This window comes from Entelurus aequoreus, linkage group LG04, assembly GCF_033978785.1.
Source record: "Entelurus aequoreus isolate RoL-2023_Sb linkage group LG04, RoL_Eaeq_v1.1, whole genome shotgun sequence".
In the NCBI taxonomy this organism is placed as follows: domain Eukaryota; kingdom Metazoa; phylum Chordata; class Actinopteri; order Syngnathiformes; family Syngnathidae; genus Entelurus; species Entelurus aequoreus.
The window spans coordinates 13,347,559-13,369,763 of record NC_084734.1 but is presented as its reverse complement, the minus strand read 5'-3'; the positions used below and the strand labels follow the sequence as shown (position 1 = coordinate 13,369,763).

Genomic DNA, 22,205 nt, shown 5'->3' with positions numbered 1-22,205 from the left:
TTACTGCTCAAATTTGGGGGGAAAAAAGTGGTTATGATAAATTAAAGATACCGTGCATCGCCAAAAAATGTAAACTTTGTATAATAAATAAAAAATATTTTTTTGTATTATATACATGTACTGTATGCTGGGATAGGCTCCATCGTACCTGCGACCCTAATGAGGAGAAGCAGTATAGAAAATGGATATTTTAAAAATGTAGTTCTAGTGAATCAGTATTTTTTAATTTTTTTTTTACCCAAAACATTTTAACTACACAAAAATTAATCCTACACTCACTGAATGAGTTGTATTTTTAATGTTGTATTTCAAATGGAAATACCTTTAAAATATAAATGAAATACATAACATCATTTAAAATAAATACTTATAATTACAAATAATACATTAATTGGAAAAAAATGTATATAGTAAAATTTGGATTTTGTTTTGGTGAACGGTTATCTTTTAGTAAAGTGACAAAAGTCTATTTAGATTCTATTTTTATTTTTATCACAATATTTCATAGTTCCATAATTTTTTTGTTCTACGTCCAAAAAAATATTCATAATCTTTATGTACAATGTGTGGCTCATCAACATACCAATAATAAAATAAAATTTAAAAAAAATACAAATACATTTGGAAAAAAAAAGAGTAAAAGTTGAAATAATGCACTTTGCAGACGTACCTCGATATAAAGGCCACAATAAAACTAAAATAAATAGATCAAATAAATCAATCAATATAAAAATATAAATACATTTGAAAAAAAGAGTAAAAGTTGAAATAATGCACTTTGCAGACCTACCTCGATATTAAGGCCACAATAAAACAAAACAAAAATAGATAAAATAAATAAATACACATTTCAATTACAGTAAGGGAACAAAAAAATAATAAAACTGCTTTGCTTGTGTTGGTATTTTATGAATAAATCGTTAAAATGTGATCACGATTTGCTGGTGATAAATTTTCAATTATTACAATTTCAAAATAAAAATAGAGTGCAAAATGTAGTTGACTATCAGTTGTGGAATTCTAGTCCCTCACTTGAATGAGAACTGACTGAATACTTTAGTTTCGTACTTCTTTGCACATTTACATGGCTTGCTTTTACACGCTATCAAATATCTTTTCAATTCCCAGCATGGAAAACGTTGACACTCTTTTTGCTGGGCGGCCAAATAAGATCCGTTTCTCAGCAGCTTTAGCCAGGTGTAATACACTTTTCCACCACTTGTGGCAGTAATGACAACAGCAAACAAACAGAAGAAGTCTCGAGCTAAAGTCATAAAGAAGTTTCTTCAGCGCAGAAATGAGGACTAAAGTCAGGCGTGTCGAACTTGTTTTTATTGAGGGCCACATCACAGTTATGGTGGCCCTCAGAGGGCCGCTTTTAACAGTGAATAATATTCAGTATGGATATAAATGTGTATAATTGTCTCTTTTTTATGTAAAAAGCAAATCTTTAGATTGTGCTGTTTAAAACTGGCAGCTCAGTCGCCACAATTTTACTGTAATATTTGCAGTTTTAGTTTTTTACAGCATATAAAATAAAAAAAATACATGGAATAAATGAAATGGAAAAATGGTACCACTTTTTTCTACGTAAAAATTCATGCACGTTTTTTATACTGTAAAATCTACGGTTGTTGTGTTTTTATTAGAGATGTCCGATAATGGCTTTTTTGCCGATATTCCGATATTGTCCAACTCTTAATTACCGATTCCAATATCAACCGATACCGATATATACAGTCGTGGAATGAACACATTATTATGCCTAATTTTGTTGTGATGCATTAAACAATGTAACAAGGTTTTCCAAAATAAATCAACTCAAGTTACTGAAAAAAGTGCCAACATGGCACTGCCATATTTATTATTGAAGTCACAAAGTGCATTATTTTTTTGAACATGCCTCAAAACAGCAGCTTGGAATTTGGGACATGCTCTCCCTGAGAGAGCATGAGGAGGTTGAGGTGGGCGGGGTTGGGGTTGAGGTGGGGAGGGGGGTTTATATTGTAGTGTCCCGGAAGAGTTAGAGCTTCAAGGGATTCTGGGTATTTGTTCTGCTGTGTTTATGTTGTGTTACGGTGCGGATGTTCTCCCGAAATGTGTTTGTCATTCTTGTTTGGTGTGGGTTCACAGTGTGGCGCATATTTGTAACAGTGTTAAAGTTGTTTATACGGTCACCCTCAGTGTGACCTGTATGGCTGTTGACCAAGTATGGCCTGCATTCACTTGTGTGTGTGAAAAGCCGTAGATATTATGTGATTGGGCCGGCACGCAAAGGCAGTGCCTTTAAGGTTTATTGGCGCTCTGTACTTCTCCCTACGTCCGTGTACACAGCGGCATTTTAAAAAGTCATACATTTTACTTTTTGAAACCAATACCGATAATTTCAGATATCACATTTTCAAGCATTTATCGGCCGATAATATCGGCAGTCCGATTTTATCAGACATCTCTAGTTTTTATAGTGTATTATTACTCTATATTGAAAGTGGATTTTACTGTAACAAATGTTTACTGTACATTTTTGACATGAACAGTTAGTTGGATTACTTGCTTTGAAATCACAAGTCAAGCAGTTAAATTTAAATTAAGAGGAGAAAAGTATAATTTACGGGGGATATTGATTTTTGAAATAGCAGTGTTTCCCACACATTCATTTATTTGATTTATTCAGATTTACTTTACAAAAGAGAAGTGTAGGATACTTCTCTTGTTGCCTTATTTGTATTTGACCACTACTGTTTTCTGTTTATTTGTTACTGACTGTGGCAGGACACCTCTGCCTCTGTTTCACTTTATGTTGCTGGTAAATAATATGGTTGTAGTAGTAGGCTAAAGTTAAATTATTTAGTATGCACTAATTAAAGGGGCAGAGCTTTAAGAGACATTTTACCTTTTATATTTTATAAGATATATTTTTTGTAAGAACCACAATTAATAAATATATTTCAGTGAATAACTTATTGTTCAAATCTGTATATAAATATGTACATAAAGTGTTGTAATTTTATTGTAGGATGGATGGATGTTTAAAACAAAAATGTTATTACTAATTAGTAAGTATACATTTTTGGAGCCTTTTTTTAGAGAAAATCATATCATTGTAGTAAATTATGCAAATTACTCGATGATGTCATGGTGACCACGCCCATAGACACGCCCCCACCTCCACAGGTATCTTGGCAGTTTATGGGAAACACTGTATAGGTAAAGTAAGAAGGATTATAAAATACAAGTGTTTCAGTTTTAGGAGTTAAATAGTGGACGTGTAGTTCTTAAGGTTTAAGAAAACTTTGAAAGGTGAAATAATTGAAAATGATCAAATATAGTAACTACTACTTTCATCCCATTGATTTTTTTTTGAGCGTTGATTTTGCTGGTAATCTTATTTCCAGTGAAGGTATAGGATAGGCAAATATAAGCTTTGGCTTCAGCCTATTCCTTTTTCTTTTCTTTTTGTGTGTAAGTGTGTATGATTGTTAAATATTTATAATCTGTATATGATGGTTGATTATATGACCGAAATGAACTTATTTCAGTTATTAAAGTACCGTATTTTTCGGAGTATAAATCGCTCCGGAGTATAAGTTGCACCGGCCGAAAATGCATAATAAAGAAGGGAAACAACATATATAAGTCGCACTGGAGTATAAGTCGCATTTTTGGGGGGAAATGTATTTGATAAAAGCCAACACCAAGAATAGACATTTGAAAGGCAATTTAAAATAAATAAAGAATAGTGAACAACAGGCTGAATAAGTGTACGTTATATGAGGCATAAATAACCAACTGAGAACGTGCCTGGTATGTTAACCTAACATATTATGGTAAGAGTCATTCAAATAACTATAACATATAGAACATGCTATACGTTTACCAAACAATCTGTCACCCATGAAATCTTATACGTCTAGTCTCTTACGTGAATGAGCTAAATAATATTATTTAATATTTTACGGTAATGTGTTAATAATTTCACACATAAGTCGCTCCTGAGTATAAGTCGCACCCCCGGCCAAACTATGAAAAAAAACTGCGACTTATAGTCCAAAAAATACGGTATTTATCTTTATTTGAACATTAACATTGTTTTGAAATGTATGATAATATAATATTTGGTTTTATTATTAGAGACGATTAAAGTGTAAACATGTCATTTTTACGCAGTACATTAATTTTTGCAATACATTTATCAAGAAAAGATAAAGTACTTTATTTACACATATTATTTCCAGGCTTTCGGGGGCCACACAAATTGATGTGGCGGGGCCAGATCTGGCCCCCGGGCCTTGAGTTTCACACCTGTGACTAAAGTGGTATTTTCATTTGTACTTTATTGACTGTTGAGTTAAGAAATGTATTCATTATTATTTATTATCAATTCAGTTAGAGTGTATTCATTTTGGCACTGCATAATTGTACTTAAATGTATTATTAATCCGTCTTTATGAGCCTTTTATTTTGCAGTATACATGATTAGTATTTGACCCCAAACAAAGGGACAAGCGGTATAAAATGGATGGATGGATGATTAGTATTTGATAATAATCTTCCGTACCATATGACAAGGTTGATCCGGTTAAAGGTTGGATATCATAACGGAATACAGTTAGAAAGATCAGTAACGCAGTGTTCATATTTTGAGTGGTGCCCCGGACCCCGCTGTAGTGGAAAAGGTTAAGAACGCCTGCCTTCTGGATTGGTGCAAAAGATGGTGTTGAGGATATCAATAATAAAAGTGGGCACCTCGCCATTCCATTACCATTCAGCAGCTACGAGCTGATTAAAAATCTTTAATTCATGTACATCCATGCAGTTTTACATTTATTTTGGTTTCACTAAAAAAAGCATTTATCACTTCTAAAAACTCATTTGGAATAAGAAACAGTTCAATTAATTCCCATCACATTTATTCCATGAATGAAAGCATTGGAAAGTGCGAGGAATAAGAATCCTTCCCTACAAGTGTTGCTTTATTATCTTCATGATGTGATGGCTAAATGAGGCCTCAGTGAGTGTGTGCCCCACTCACCAGCTGTATTGACACTGCGGCCATACAGTGTTTAATGTCCCCATCTACTGGATTAAAAAAGTCACTGCAGTTGAACTGCAAATAAATTAGTAAACTTGTTTACTGTGCAGGATGGAATATGAAACATACAACTGTAGTCAACCAGCCAAATAGTCAAGAGGAAAAGAAGAATTATTTATAATATTTGGTGCTGTAAGAACAAAATGATCCCACACTTCCTAACGTTTCCTTTTTCTCACTTCCATCAGATCCATTAAGGTCGAGGAAAAAAACCGACACACCACTTCTTGTCACTGGGGAACCCAAAGATGCACTTTCTTAAAGTGACACACACACATGGAGGAACTAGGTACCACTCTTTGTCTTTCACCATGCTTCTAATGCAGTGTTTTTCCACTAGTGTGCCGTGAGATACAGTCTGGTGTGTCGTGGGAGATTATCTAATTTCACCTAATTGGGTTAAAAACATTTTTTGCACACCAGTAATTATAGTCTGAAAATGTGTTGTTGTTGAGTGTCGGTGCTGTCTAGAGCTCGGCAGAGTAACCGTGTAATACTCGTCCATATCAGTAGGTGGCAGCAGGTAGCTAATTGCTTTGTGGATGTCGGGAACATGGTATGTCGTGATCACAATAAGCGGGAGGCAGTGTGCAGGTAAAAAGGTATCTAACGCTTAAACCAAAAATAAACAAAAGACGAGTGCCCCTAAGAAAAGGCATTGAAGCTTAGGGAAGGCTATGCAGAACGAAACTAAAACTGAACTGGCTACAAAGTAAACAAAAACAGAATGCTGGACGACAGCAAAGACTTACAGCGTGTGGAGCAGATGGCGTCCACAAAGTACATCCGTACATGACATTTAACAATGTCCCCACAAAGAAGGATAAAAACAACTGAAATATTCTTGATTGCTAAAACAAAGCAGGTGCGGGGATAATAGTGCTCAAAGACATGAAACTGCTACAGGAAAATACCAACAAAACATGTAAAGTCACCAAAATAGGAGCGCAAGACAAGAAGTAAAACACTACACACAGGAAAACAGCAAAAAAAAAGTCCAAATAAGTCAGGGTGTGATGTGACAGGTGGTGACAGTACACCTACTTTGAGACAAGAGCTATAGTCATGCATGCTTGGTTATGGTTTGAATTCATATCCAATAAATGCGAGAATGACTTTTTAATTGTCAAAATGGGCTGCTGAGTTTCATTTTTAATGATTTCAGCTAGTGGTGTGCCTCTGGATTTTTTCAATGAAAAAAAATGCGCCTTGGCTCAGAAAAGGTTGAAAAACACTGCTCTAAAAGACCGTGTACCTAATGTAGTGACCGGCCAACTTCATTTCCCTTGGCACATTTAATCAATCATTTCCATTCATTATTCAATGAATGGAAATGATTATTATTCAATAAATGGAAATGATTATTATTCAATGAATGTGTGTGTGTGCATGAGTGCCTTGTAACAGAGGATATCTCTGTGAGGTCAGACACATTTTATAACTTTACCATAAATAATATGTTGCTATTTGTTATGTGGGGGCGGTATAGCTCGGTTGGTAGAGCGGCCGTGCCAGCAATTTGAGGATTCCAGGTTCGATACCCGCTTCTGCCAACCTAGTCACTGCCGTCGTGTCCTTGGGCAAGACACTTTACCCACCTTCTCCCAGTGCCACCCACACTGCTTTAAATGTAACTTAGATATTGGCTTTCACTATGTAAAAGTGCTTTGAGTCACTAGAGAAAAGTGCTATATAAATATAATTCAATTCAATTCTTACAGCAGACCTTTGTGTTTATTTTCATACTTGACTTTGTAGTAGTACTTGTAGGTACTGTAGTAAACGCACGTCTGCTATAAGAATAACACTTTTTTTGAAGACCTAATTCTAACTCTTTTGGATGAATAAATACATCCATTATTGACGTTTACTAATCGATTCTGTAATCATCCACGTCTGAATTGTGAGGCATCACATTTTTTTTAACCATATTTTCTGGACCATAGGGCGCACCGGATTATAAGGCGCATTAAAGGATTCATATTATAATGATTTTTTTGTAAATGTAAAAGACTTCCTTGTGGTCTACATAACATGTAATGGTGGTTCTTTGCTGAAAATGTTGCATAGATGATGTTTTACACATCATCTTCAAGTCACTTTCTGACAGTCTCTTCAGGATGCGCCGTTTTGTGGGCGGTCTTATTTACGTGGCTCACTTTCGACTGCGTCTTCTCCCCGTCATCTTTGTTGTAGCGGTGTAGCGTGCAAGGACGGGAGTGGAAGAAGTGTCAAAAGATGGCGCTAACTGTTTTAATGACATTCAGACTTTACTTCAATCAATAACGGAGCAGCATCTCCTCATCCAGAAACACCACCGGAAATGTGTCCCGTGAAAAACCGTCCGACCGGAACTCTCTAATAACTACAGTTCCTTGGGTGAATAATGAAAACTCACTACACCGGTATGTTTTAGCGCTTTGATGGCGAGTTTACTGACGGATATAAGTAAGAACTTTACACTACTTTATATTAGAAATGGCAACAGTGGAGGATGAATGTCACATAAGAAGATAGATGAAAAAGAAGATTATATACTACGGTGTCGGCACGGACTACAAAGGCGGAGGTGCGCAAATTCCCAGGACTTATGCAGATCCCAAATACAGATTGGCAGGTACCTGAGAGTGCGCAAGCGTGATCATATCACAACCTATCCTCAAATCATTCCATTGGCTCCCTATTGCATCCCAGACCGAATTCAAGATTAACCTGCAAACACATCAATGCATCTACGGCAATGCCCCCTCCTACCTCAAGGACCTACTTTCCCCTCAACCTCCTACCTCAAGGACCTACTTTCCCCTCAACCTCCTACCTCAAGGACCTAGTTTCCCCTCAACCTCCTACCTCAAGGACAGAGTCTCCCCTCAACCTCCTACCTCAAGGACAGAGTTTCCCCTCAACCTCCTACCTCAAGGACCTAGTTTCCCCTCAACCTCCTACCTCAAGGACCTAGTTTCCCCTCAACCTCCTACCTCAAGGACAGAGTCTCCCCTCAACCTCCTACCTCAAGGACCGAGTTTCCCCTCAACCTCCTACCTCAAGGACAGAGTCTCCCCTCAACCTCCTACCTCAAGGACAGAGTCTCCCCTCAACCTCCTACCTCAAGGACCGGGTTTCCCCTCAACCTCCTACCTCAAGGACCGGGTTTCCCCTCAACCTCCTACCTCACGGACCGAATTTCCCCTCAACCTACTACCTCACGGACCGAGTTTCCCCTCAACCTACTACCTCACGGACCGAGTTTCCCCTCAACCTCCTACCTCAAGGACCGAGTTTCCCCTCAACCTCCTACCTCACGGACCGAGTTTCCCCTCAACCTCCTACCTCAAGGACAGAGTTTCCTCTCAACCTCCTACCTCACGGACCGAGTTTCCCCTCAACCTCCTACCTCACGGACCGAGTTTCCCCTCAACCTCCTACCTCAAGGACAGAGTTTCCTCTCAACCTCCTACCTCACGGACCGAGTTTCCCCTCAACCTCCTACCTCAAGGACCTAGTTTCCCCTCAATCTCCTACCTCACGGACCTAGTTTCATCTCAACCTCCTACCTCACGGACCGAGTTTCCCCTCAACCTTCTACCTCAAGGACCTAGTTTCCCCTCAACCTCCTACCTCACCGACCGAGTTTCCCCTCAACCTCCTACCTCAAGGACCTAGTTTCCCCTCAATCTCCTACCTCACGGACCTAGTTTCCTCTCAACCTCCTACCTCACGGACCGAGTTTCCCCTCAACCTTCTACCTCAAGGACCTAGTTTCCCCTCAACCTCCTACCTCACGGACCTAGTTTCCCCTCAACCTCCTACCTCAAGGACCGAGTTTCCCCTCAACCTCCTACCTCACGGACCGAGTTTCCCCTCAACCTCCTACCTCAAGGACAGAGTTCCCCTCAACCTCCTACCTCACGGACCGAGTTTCCCCTCAACCTCCTACCTCACGGACCGAGTTTCCCCTCAACCTCCTACCTCAAGGACCTAGTTTCCCCTCAAACACCTACCTCACGGACCTAGTTTCCCCTCAACCTCCTACCTCAAGGACCGAGTTTCCCCTCAACCTCCTACCTCACGGACAGAGTTTCCCCTCAACCTCCTACCTCAAGGACAGAGTTTCCCCTCAACCTCCTACCTCAAGGACCGAGTTTCCCCTCCTACCTCAAGGACCGAGTTTCCCCTCAACCTCCTACCTCAAGGACAGAGTTTCCCCTCAACCTCCTACCTCAAGGACCGAGTTTCCCCTCCTACCTCAAGGACCGAGTTTCCCCTCAACCTCCTACCTCAAGGACCGAGTTTCCCCTCCTACCTCAAGGACCGAGTTTCCCCTCAACCTCCTACCTCAAGGACCGAGTTTCCCCTCAACCTCCTACCTCAAGGACAGAGTTTCCCCTCAACCTCCTACCTCAAGGACAGAGTTTCCCCTCAACCTCCTACCTCAAGGACAGAGTTTCCCCTCAACCTCCTACCTCAAGGACAGAGTTTCCCCTCAACCTCCTACCTCACGGATCGAGTTTCCCCTCAACCTCCTACCTCAAGGACCGAGTTTCCCCTCAACCTACTACCTCAATGACCGAGTTTCCCCTCAACCTCCGCTCCTCAAACACCAACCTCAGTGGCCTAGTGGTTAGCGTGTCCGCCCTGAGATCGGTAGGTTGTGAGTTCAAACCCCGGCCGAGTCATACCAAAGACTATAAAAATGGGACCCATTACCTCCCTGCTTGGCACTCAGCATCAAGGGTTGGAATTGGGGGTTAAATCACCAAAAATGATTCCCGGGCACGGCACCGCTGCTGCCCACTGCTCCCCTCACCTCCCAGGGGGTGAACAAGGGGATGGGTCAAATTTCACCACACCTAATGTGTGTGTGTGTGACAATCATTGGTACTTTAACTTGAACCTCCTCAAAGCCATCAGGACAAACCTACAAACAATGGGCCGCCGGGCTTTCTGCTCGACTGCACCTGAACTCTGGAACGCTCTCCCCGACCATCTTAGAGCACCACAGTCGGTCGACCGTTTTAAGAAGGGACTAAAAAGCCACCTTTTTAGCACAGCTTTTATCTAATTTCTCTGCCTTCTTGTTTTGAAATGCACTGCTTGCCTATCTGTTTTACCCAGTGCTTTCATGCTTTTATTTCTATTTTATCTATGTTTCTGTTTTATCTAGTGTTTATCTGGTGTTTTTCATGACTTTATTTCTATTTAAATTTTGTAATATATATTCCAACTTTCTATTTTTATTTTTTACCTTTTTTTATTTATACTTTGTAGCACTTTGAGATTTTAACAAATGTAAAGTGCGTTACAAATGTAATTCATTATTAATATTACCGGAAGGTAAGAAAAGTTGGTTTTCGATAATATTGTGAAACAAAACGCCAGAAAATGTCTTACCTTATACACACACCTTGATAATATTCGTATCTCTGACTACGGTAGTCGTAATGGGCCGACATTCATCAAGTGGTGTGGCTTCATAGCTTACCAAAGTCCTACTAAAACATTTTGACAGATTTTTGAGTGCGGTGTGTAATGTTCTATATTTTCAATTGAACATTTAAAATGGGTTATACTTCTAAAGTGCTTTTCTACCTTCAAGGTACTCACAGCGCTTTGCCACTATTTCCACATTCACCCCGCCTTCCGCCCGAATGCAGCTAAGATAGGCTCCAGCAACCCCCGTGACCCCAAAAGGGACAAGCGGTAGTAAATGGATGGATGGACCCATTCACACACTGATGGCGGGAGCTGCCTTGCAAGGCCCTAACCACCACCCATAAGGAAGCAAGGGTGAAGTGTCTTGCTCAAGGACACACCGGACGTGATGAGGTTGGTAGAAGGCGGGGATAGAACCAGGAACCCTCAGGTTGCCGGCACGGCCACTCTCCCAACTGCGCCACGCCGTCCCCCGGAGCGTATCTAGTTGATCGATATTTTTTAGCATCACTCACCTGAAACAGTTATCAATACTAGTTATTACTTACCCATCCATGTAATCCACTAATTGACCCTCCCTAGTGTGCCTCTGATTGGCTCGCCAGTGTCTGACCATGTCTGTGACCCAGACCGCTCTGGCTGCAGTGCCCTCTGCTGGTTGTTCAGGGGAGTGTGTAACGCCACATGCAAACTCGTCCCCTTTAAAGTTTTGGTGCGGTTTACTGGCGTCATATTGCAGCCTACACGTATTTCTTATGTGTGACTGCCATCTACTGGTCACACTTATTATGAAATTGTTTAGAGGTCGGTAAGCACAACCAGAATTATTGTAATTAGGCGCAGCGTCAATTTTTGAGGAAATGGAAGGATTTTAAGTGCGCCTTATAGTCTGAAAAATACGGTATGTCCAATAATGTTCCAAATGAAATAAAAATAGCAGGTGTGTTTCATTAAAATCCACATTTCCAAGATCTGACTCATTGTGGGCCTTAGTAGTAATCTTCCACGGTCACTATGTGATGTTCTGGACCACGCTCCCAAGGAAACTTGGACTCGGGAGTGGAAAAAGTGTCAGTTACTCACTTCTCGGACACCTGCACGTAAGGATCCTGGCAGCGGTCGGAGTCCACACACTGGTAGCGTCCGTGCAGGTTGACGCAGGTCTGGGTGTCGGTGCACTGATGTTCTCCCGCCTCGCACTCGTTGACATCTTGAGAGGACACACGGGAGGTCAAGACTTCAGCGGGGGGGGGGGGGGGGGGGGGGGGGCGTGAGAGAGGAGCGGTCCTCACCCTGGCAGAGTCGAGTGCCTTGCAGCTGGTAGCCCTCGGGGCACACGCAGGAGAACTTGCCCGGCTCGTTGACACAGCGGTGCTGGCACAGGTAGCTGGAGTAGCTGCACTCGTCCACGTCTGGCACAGCGCGACAGTTGGTGGATGGCGGAAGCGAAAAAGCGGGTGGGTGAACTCAAGACTCGGACGTGGACTTACCGTTGCAAGCGAAGCCGTCCGGGCCGAGCTCGTAGCCGTGGTCACAGCGACACAGGAAGGTGCCGTAGGTGTTGTAGCACCTCTGGGAGCAGGGAGCACCCATGTCACACTCGTTCACGTCTGGCGGGCACAAGACCATAACCACCTCATTTTGTGCACCCTCTTAAATAACAGCTCTTTAAATTTATGCTGTTACATTCATTAAAAAAAACATGAAATATATCACGTGCTTGTGAAGACATTGACATTTTTTTCAGAATGTAAATTATATTTATATAGCGCTTTTTCTCTAGTGACTCAAAGCGCTTTTACATTGTGAAACCCAAAATATCTAAGTTACATTTTTAAACCAGTGTGGGAGCAGGTGGGTAAAGTGTCGTGCCCAAGGACACAACGGCAGTGACTAGGATGGCCGACACGGGAATCGAACCTGGAACCCTCAAGTCGCTGGCACGGCCACTCTACCAACCGAGCCATCCATCCATTTTCTTCCGCTTATTCCCTTCGGGGTCGCGGGGGGCGCTGGAGCCTATCCCAGCTGCATTCGGGCGGAAGGCGGGGTACACCCTGGACAAGTCGCCACCTCATCACAGGGCCAACACAGATAGACAGACAACATTCACACTCACATTCACACACTAGGGCCAATTTAGTGTTGCCAATCAGCCTATCCCCAGGTGCATGTTTTTGGAGGTGGGAGGAGCCTATCCCCAGGTGCATGTCTTTGGAGTTGGGAGGAAGCCGGAGTACCCGGAGGGAACCCACGCAGTCACGGGGGAGAACATGCAAACTCCACACAGAAAGATCCCGAGCGCAGGATCAAACCCAGGACCTTCGTATTGTGAGGCAGACGCACTAACCCCTCTGCCACCGTGCTGCCCAGAATGTAATTATAATATTTCAAATTAAATGACTTCATGTTTTATTTGAATTATCTGTTGCTGTGGGTATCTGATGATGGCCCAATGAAAACTAACCAAATAATAAATGTGATAAAGTGCTTATGAAGTAAATAAGCTCAATAAAATGTTTTCAGAATGTAATTTTGCATAATTTAATACATTATTCCATAATAAATGACTACATATTTTATTTTAATGATTGGTTTTAGTGTGTTGAAATGTATCTGATGTTGGCCCAATGAAAATAAACAAAGTAATAAAAAATACACAAATAATGATTAGTTAAAAACAATTCTATACATGTTTGTATATTTTTATATAGAGAATATATTTACAGCGAAATGTATCCTGAATATTCTTCTGTTTAAAAAATAGATTTGTGTAAAATTGTATTTCTTTAAGCTGTGCAAATGTAGTGAAATAATTAACAATTGGCAATAAAATAACTAAATGAAGTTCACCTGTAAAACGTTAAAGTTGATTTTAGGTTCATACTCAAATTTGACCCAAAAGCTGAGCTTTCTTTAACAGGCTAACTTTCTGTGCTAACCCCTCAGGTTAGGAATGTTTGAGTTACATAATGCTTGAAATACATTTGACATTTGTTTACCAAACAAAAAGCAACACTCGTGTCCTTCTGATCATTTTAATACAAACTACCAAACACAGACCGCTTTCCAATATGTCTTGGTCAGTGCGCAATGGTCAACAGGAAGTGATGCCCATATATAGTCACAGCTGTAGTGAACCAATTAATATAATAAAATCAAAAATAAGAGTGCACAAATAGACAAAATGGACAATTGTACAAAATAAATCAAAGACTCGGTACAGTAATTATTAATTGTTTTTTCCTTTATTAATTTTTTTATTGCTTTATTTTTTTTGTATTGCTTTATTAATTTTTGTATTGCTTTATACATTTTTTTTATTGCTTTATTAACTTTTTTATTGCATAATTGTTTTTTCCTTTATTCATTTTTTTATTGCTGTATTAATTTCCCTATTTATAGCACCCACTAAATTAATAAAGCAATGAAAAAATGAATATAGGAAAAAACAATTATGCAATAAAAAAGTTAATAAAGCAATAAAAAAATTAATAAAGGAAAATACAATTAATCAATAAAAAAGTTAATAAAGCAATAACAAAAAATTATCAAGCAATACGAAAATTAATAAAGCAATACAAAAAAATAAAGCAATAAAAACATTAATAAAGAAATAAAAAAACTATTTAATAAAGCAATAAAAAAAAATTGTGTGGACATCCATAATAAAAACAGTTTTTATTGCTTTATTAATTTGTTTTTATTGCTTTAATTTTTTTATCGCTTTATTAATTTTCCTTTGATACTGTACTGAGTCTTAGACAAAATGGAAAATTGTACAAAATAAATCAAAGACTCAGTACAGTATTGTCGGGAAATTAATAAAGCAATAAAAAAATGAAAAGGAAAAAACAATAATGCAATAAAAAAGTTAATAAACCAATAAAAAAAAAACGATAAAGCAATAAAAAAATCAATAAAGTAATACCAAAAAAATAAAGCAATAAAAAAATGAATAAAGGAAAAAACAATTAATCAATAAAAAAGTAAATAAAGCAATACAAAAAATTATAAAGCAATACAAAAAAAATAAAGCAATACAAAAATTAATGAAGCTATAAAAAAACAATTTAATAAAGCAATACAAAATGTGTGGACAACCATTATAATAAAAACTGTTTTTATTGCTTTATTAATTTTTTTTATTGCTTTATTAACTTCCCTATGATACTGTACTGAGTCTTTGATTTATTTTGTATAATTTTCCATTTTGTCTATTATTTGTGCACTTTCATTAATTAAGTTGTTCTTGATTTATTATGCCGCAGCTGTGACTATTTCACTTCCTGTTGAAAAGACATTGTGGTAAGCGGTCTGTGTTTGGTAGTTTGTACTAAAATGACCAGAAGGACACGAGTGTTGCTGGCCTGGCTTTTTCTTCCAAGTACACTTTTTGCTGTGCACCTCTTTATTTGGGGTTTTTAGGAGAGTGCCTGTTTTTCGCTGTAATGTGTCTAGCGAGCCTGTTGGTGGCAGCTCTTACTCACCGATGCAGGAGCGGTTGTTTCCCGCCAGCTGGAAGCCGGGCTCACACTGGCAGGAGAAGGAGCCGGGCACGTTGACGCAGCGATGCTGACAGTATCTGTACCTGCACTCATCGATGTCTGCCACGGGGAGAAGAGGCGGGACCTTTTAAAGCACACTCGTCTCAAAGCCCGGGGGGAAAAAACCCCACCACAAGTCCTCACCGATGCACTCGGTGCCCACTTTGCGGTATCCGTCGGGGCACTGACAGGTGAAGGCTCCCAGGGTGTTGATGCACTGCTGGCTGGGCTGGCAGTCGTCTTCATCCCGCTCGCACTCGTCCACGTCTGGGTCATGTGACAAAGAAAGCTGTTACGTGTGGAATAGGGTTGCACGGTATACCGGTACTAGTATAGTACCGCCATACTAATTAATCATATTCAGTACTATGCCACCTCTAAAAAGTACTGGTCATCAACCCTTCCCACGTTCCCGTCGTCGTCACGTCATGACATTGCTGGTTTTACCAGCAGAGGAGCATGTTCGGCAGCGCACGCACACAGAGTACTTACAAGCAGACACAGTGTGTAGACAGAAAAGGGAGAACAGACGCATTTTGACGTAAAAAGTCAAGATAAAGGTGAAGTTATAACACTGTATGGCGACAAATAAAAGTATGTTTCTTACAAGTAGCATTATCACTGGAGGACGAGGAATAGCTAAACATGCTTCACTACACACCGTAGGAGGATAAAATAGCTCACCGGCGTCACAATGTAAACAAACGCCATGTGTGGATCTACACCTGACATCCACTGTAATGATACCAAGTACAGGAGCGTATCTAGTCGATACTACTATGATTACATCGATATTTTTTATCGTCACAAAATCTTTTCTGCGATGAGGTGGCGACTTGTCCAGGGTATACGCCGCCTTCCGTCCGAATGCAGCTGAGATAGGCTTCAGCACCCCCCGCCACCCCAAAAGGGACAAGCGGTAGAAAATGGATGGATGGAAAAAAATTTTTTTTTTAATTCATATTATGTTTATAAAGTCAGTAAATACGTCCCTGGACACATGAGGACTTTGAATATGACCAATGTATGATCCTATAACTACTTGGTATCGGATCCATACCTAAATGTGTGGTATCATCCAAAACTAATGTAAAGTATCAAAGAAGAGAAGAATAAGTGATTATTACATTTTAACAGAAGTGTAGATAGAACATGTTAAAACAGAAAATAAGCAGATATTAACAGTAAATGAACAAGTAGATTAATATCCAATTTTTACAGTTTGTCCCTCATAATGTGTACAAAATAATAGGTGTATAAATGTCACAATATGTTACTGCATACGTCAGCAGACTAATTAGGAGTCTTTGTTTGTTTACTTACTACTAAAAGACAAGTTGTCTACTATGTTCACTATTTTATTTAAGGACTAAATTACAATGATAAACATATGTTTCATGTACCCTAAGATTTTTGGTTCAAATAAAGACAATAATGACATTTTTTGGGGTGCTGGAGCCTATCTCAGCTGCATTCGGGCGACCGGGCATTTGTTCCGGAAAATTTGCAAAGGCTGCTGATGGTGTGTTTGACAGAGAAGTAACTGGAAGGACATAATGATGAAGTCCACTCCAAAAAGATAAACACTGTCCATTGTTATTACACTATTTCATAAAAATGACAGTTTATACGACATTATATTGTTTAGTTTTTATACAATATTTCTTATGTAAAAGTTTGTTTTCTTTTTCCAAGTCATGTTACAAGTTAAAATGCTGTCATTTTGGGCTGGACAAAAAAATAAAGCAATAAAAAAATTAAAGAAATAAAAAAACTATTTAATAAAGCAATAAAAAAAAATTGTGTGGACAACCATAATAAAAACAGTTTTTATTGCTTTATTAATTTGTTTTTATTGCTTTAATTTTTTTATCGCTTTATTAATTTTCCTTTGATACTGTACTGAGTCTTAGACAAAATGGAAAATTGTACAAAATAAATCAAAGACTCAGTACAGTATTGTCAGGAAATTAATAAAGCAATAAAAAATGAAAAGGAAAAAACAATAATGCAATAAAAGAGTTAATGAACCAATAACAAAAGATTATAAAGCAATAAAAAAATCAATAAATACAAAAAAATTAATAAAGGAAAAAACAATTAATCAATAAAAATGTAAATAAAGCAATACAAAAAATTATAAAGCAGTACAAAAATTAGTAAAGCAATACAAAAAAAATAAAGCAATAAAAAAATTGATAAAGCAATAAAAAAAACAATTTAATAAAGCAATAAAAAATGTGTGGACAACCATTATAATAAAAACAGTTTTTATTGCTTTATTAATTTTTATTTTGTTCAAATAAAGCCAACAGTGCCATTTTTTGTAGTCCCCTTATTTAGAAAATAATCAATACATTTTGGTACCGGTACCAAAATATTGGTACGCCAGCCAAGAATGTTCAAATAAAATCTAAACATCCATCCATCCATTTATTTTCTACCGCTTGTCCCTTTTAGGGTTACATTATTTCATAAAAATGACAAGTTTTTACGACATTATATTGTTTAGTTTTTATACAATATTTCTTATGAAAAAGTTTGTTTTCTTTTTCCAAGTCATGTTACAAGTTAAAATGGTGTCATGTTGGGCTGGACAAGCACCGATTACCGTAAATTCCAGATTATGAGCCGCTACTTTTTTCCCGACACTTTGAGGCTTGTAAAACGGTGCGGCTAATTTATGCTTTTTTTTTTTTTCAAAACATTGGTACCGGGACATCACTGGTGTGGAAGCGTGCGCCACAAGACGGCAGATGTCCTGGTGTGAAATCTAGCAGTGTGTGTGTGTGTGTGTGTGTGTCAGTCCACTCCCACAGAGAAACACTCATTGACACAAAAGCCACCTGTCCCCCCACTAACAACCTGACAGAAGATGTCCCACAATCTCACCCACGCAGCTGTCGCCCTGCGGCTCGTAGCCCAGAGGGCAGGGGTTGAAGGCCTCGGTGGGCGTGACGGGGGGCTCCGGGGCCGGGATGACGGAGGCGGAGCGTGGAAGGCACAGGTAGCCCCCGTAGTGGTTGAAGCATTTCATCTCCCCCTTGCAGGCGTCCGGAATGGTCTCGCACTCGTTTATATCTGATTGGGTAGTGGGGCGGGGGCACACGTTAACGTGAGGTCACCACAACACGGCGGACATGAGGCCAACGTCACCTTTGCAGTGGTCCGTCTGAGGGTCCCAGTGATAGCCATCGGTGCATTCCTGCACGGGGCAACACACTTGTGTAAATACGTGCTCATGGAAATATTAGGGCTGTCAAAGTTAACGCCGTTGTCAGGTTCAAACACTGATGACATCTATTAAACAAGACAAGAAGCAAGGAATTGAACAAGAGACATAATTCAATGTAGCTCAATTGAGGAGAAACGCGTAGACACTGTACCCTTGAACAGTGTCATCCCACGCTCTGACGAAAGATTGTACGCCTCCTCTTTTATTTGGACTTTCCCTGATTACATGGCAATAGCCGTTTTTAAAGGGACGGGGGGTCGTAAACAGCCGCCGCTTTTGGTTACAAAACAGTTCAAAGAAAAGGTGCCTGGAGGGGGTCAGGTCTCGGGTCAAGACAAAATCTTCCTGTGGATTACAACATACCTGCCAACCCTCCCGATTTTCCCGGGAGACTCCCGAGTTTCAGTGCCCCTCCCGAAATCTCCCGGGGCAACCATTCTCCCGAATTTCTCCCAATTTCCACCCGGACAACAATATTGGGGTGTGCCTTAAAGGCACTGCCTTTAGCGTCCTCTCTCACCTGAAAAGGAGACTATTATATTTGTCTCCGTTATCCATAGCTTGCTTCAAAACTACGGCAAGTAGTAATGTCCAAAAACATAACAGAGAAGAAGCAGAAGAAGGAAGAAGAGACATGGCGACGACGAGTAAGAAGAAGAAGTACGCTTGCAAGTTCCAAAATGATTGGAAATAATAATTTCAGTTCATCCAGGACAGCTCGAAGGGGAAGGGGTATGCTGCCTGCAAATTTTGTAGATCAGACTTCTCCATTGAACACGGTGGCCGAACGGATATACTCATTCATGAAAGGATTATTTATATATATATATATATATATATATATATATATATATATATATATATATATATATATATATATATATATATATATATATATATATATATATATATATATATATATATATATATATATATATATATAAGAAATACATGGTGGCTCATAGAAATATTAGGGCTGTCAAAAGTTACAAATACTGTCAAAGTTACACACACTGATGACATCTATTAAACAAGACAAGAAGCAAGGAATTAAACAAGAGACAGAATCCAATTTAGCTCAATTGAGGAGAAACGCGTGGACACTGTACCCTTGCACAGTGTCGTCCCACGCTCTGACGAAAGATTGTACGCCTCCTCTTTTATTTGGACTTTCCCCTGATTACATGGCCACAGCCGTTTCTAAAGGGACCGGGGGTCGTAAACAGCCGCCGTTAGAATAATTGTTTCTAAATTATCACAAAAAACTTTGTGTTACATTGAGTTCTGTCAAGTAAGAAGACAAACGCTGTCTTTGAAACCTACCAAGAAGAATGCTCGTAAAACTCCACTGTGTAAGGGGGGGAGCCACGTGAAGGGTTTTCTGTTTTCTCTCATGTATGGTAATCAACAGAAGGATGTTGTTCTGGCCCAAGGACTTCAAAGCGGAGAGATGACAGGATCTGCCCAATTTCCAGACGAACTCTTTTTGAACGGACCTTTTCTGTGAATTGTTTACGACCTTTTCTGGGAACTTTTTGCGACCTTTGTCCTTTGGAAACAGCCGTGGCCAGGTGGTCGGGGAGGGTCCAAAATAAAAGGAGGAGGCATAGAATCTTTTGGCAGAGCGTGCTGGAGATTGTAGAAGGATACAATGTCCGGGCGACTCTCTTCAATATATTGAGGCCAAATTGAATTCTGTCTCTGTTTAATTCTTTGCCTCTTGTCTTGTTTGATAGATGTCGTCAGTGTTTGAATCTGACAGCCGTCGCCTTTGGTTACAAAACAGTTCAAGGAAAAGGTGCCTGGAGGCGGGGTCAGGCCCTGCCTCCTCTCCGCTTTGTAGATCTCGGGTCAAGACAAGATCTTCCTGTGGATTACAATACATCAAAGAGACCGACACCCTCATGTCGCTCCCCATCCTACACAGTGGAGTTTTACAAGCCTTTTGTTTGGTAAGATCAAAGACAGCTTTTGTCTGCTCATTGAAACACAAAGTTTTGTGATAACTTAGATACAATTATTCTGTGTGTTTTCTCTTATTGTTTTGTTTAGTCTTTATTTTAAAATATACTATGTTTAATAATAACGGTTTATTTCTTTATTTATTGTTATCATTATTATTATTTTATTTATTTAGTAGTATAGGTCACAATTTTGCACAATATATACTAGGGTTGTTCAGATACCAATATTTTGGTACCGGTACCAAAATGTATTTCGATACTTTTTGATACTTTTCGAGAAAAAAAAGGCATTATTGGTTTTATTCTAACAAAAAAATATTACGGTAGATCAAACATATGTTTCTTATTGCAATCGAAGAACAATGTAGTCCTTAAATAAAATAGTGAACATACTAGACCAGTGGTCCCCAACCACCGGGCCGCGGGCCGATTGGTACCGGGCCGCGCAAGAAATTAAAATTTTTATTTATTTATTTTTTAAAATTAAATCAACATAAAAAACACAATATATACATATTGTGTAGGTCAGGGGTCACCAACCTTTTTGAAACCAAGAGCTACTTTTTGGGGACTGATTAATGCGAAGGGCTACCAGTTTGATACACACTTAAATACATTGCCAGAAATAGTCAATTTGCTCAATTTACCTTTAACTCTATGTTATTATTAATCATTAATGATATTTACACTTAATTGAACGGTTTAAAAGAGGACAAAACACGAAAAAAATGACAATTACATTTTGAAACATAGTTTATCTTCAATTTCGACTCTTTAGAATTTAAAATTCAACCGGCCAAAAGAAGAGAAAAACTAGCTAATTCGAATCTTTTTGAAAAAATTAAAAAAATAATTTATGGAACATCATTAGTAATTTTTCCTGATTAAGATTAATTTTAGAATTTTGATGACATGTTTTAAATAGGTTAAAATCCAATATGCACTTAGTTAGAATATATAACAAATTGGACCAAGCTATATTTCTAACAAAGACAAATCATTATTTCTTCTACATTTTCCAGAACAAAATTTTTAAAAGAAATTCAAAAGACTTTGAAATAAGATTTAAATTTGATTCTACAGATTTTCTAGATTTGCCAGAATAATTGTTTTGAATTTTAATCATAATAAGTTTGAAGAAATATTTCACAAATATTCTTTGTCGAAAAAACAGAAGCTAAAATGAAGAATAAATTAAAATGTATTTATTATTCTTTACAATAAAAAAAAATAATTTACTTGAACATTGATTTAAATTGTCAGGAAAGAAGAGGAAGGAATTTAAAAGGTAAAAAGGTATATGTGTTTAAAAATCCTAAAATCATTTTTAAGGTTGTATTTTTTCCTCTAAAATTGTCATTCTGAAAGTTATAAGAAGCAAAGTAAAAAAAAAATTGAATTTATTTAAACAAGTGAAGACCAAGTCTTTAAAATATTTTCTTGGATTTTCAAATTCTTTTTGAGTTTTGTCTCTCTTAGAATTAAAAATGTCGGGCAAAGCGAGACCAGCTTGCTAGTAAATAAATAACATTTAAAAAATAGAGGCAGCTCACTGGTAAGTGCTGCTATTTGAGCTATTTTTAGAACAGGCCAGCGGGCTACTCATCTGGTCCTTACGGGCTACCTGGTGCCCGCGGGCACCGCGTTGGTGACCCCTGGTGTAGGTGTATGTCAATATAGATCAATACAGTCTGCAGGGATACAGTCTGTAAGCACACATGATTGTATTTCTTTATGAAAAAAAAAAAAACCCCTCCCCCGGTCCGTGGGACAAATTTTCAAGCTACAAAAAGGTTGGGCACCACTGTACTAGACAACTTGTTTTTTAGTAGTAAGTAAACAAACAAAGGCTCCTTGTTATCGTCAATAGTGCTGAATGGGTGTGTTTTTTCTTCTCTTCTTATATAATTATTTTGTATTTTATTGTTTTTGTT

The 22,205-nt window shown here is 38.7% G+C and overlaps 1 protein-coding gene and 1 long non-coding RNA gene across 2 annotated transcripts in view; one reads left to right on the top strand and one right to left on the bottom strand.

Annotated features, from left to right (window-relative positions):
* The window catches only part of efemp2a (EGF containing fibulin extracellular matrix protein 2a), a 65,357-nt gene that overhangs the window by 835 nt on the left and 42,317 nt on the right, over nt 1–22,205 (bottom strand). Inside the window, exons 3-9 of the mRNA XM_062044284.1 lie at nt 18,229–18,277; nt 17,965–18,153; nt 15,217–15,339; nt 15,016–15,132; nt 12,016–12,135; nt 11,818–11,937; nt 11,609–11,735 (exon numbers count right to left, since the gene is read on the bottom strand). Of these exons, the coding sequence (XP_061900268.1) occupies nt 11,609–11,735; nt 11,818–11,937; nt 12,016–12,135; nt 15,016–15,132; nt 15,217–15,339; nt 17,965–18,153; nt 18,229–18,277 (845 nt within the window). The remainder of the gene's footprint in view (nt 1–11,608; nt 11,736–11,817; nt 11,938–12,015; nt 12,136–15,015; nt 15,133–15,216; nt 15,340–17,964; nt 18,154–18,228; nt 18,278–22,205) is intronic.
* The window catches only part of LOC133648317 (uncharacterized), a 381,760-nt gene that overhangs the window by 344,522 nt on the left and 15,033 nt on the right, over nt 1–22,205 (top strand). The window contains exon 4 of the long non-coding RNA XR_009825838.1: nt 5,281–5,381. This is a non-coding gene — a long non-coding RNA (uncharacterized LOC133648317). The remainder of the gene's footprint in view (nt 1–5,280; nt 5,382–22,205) is intronic.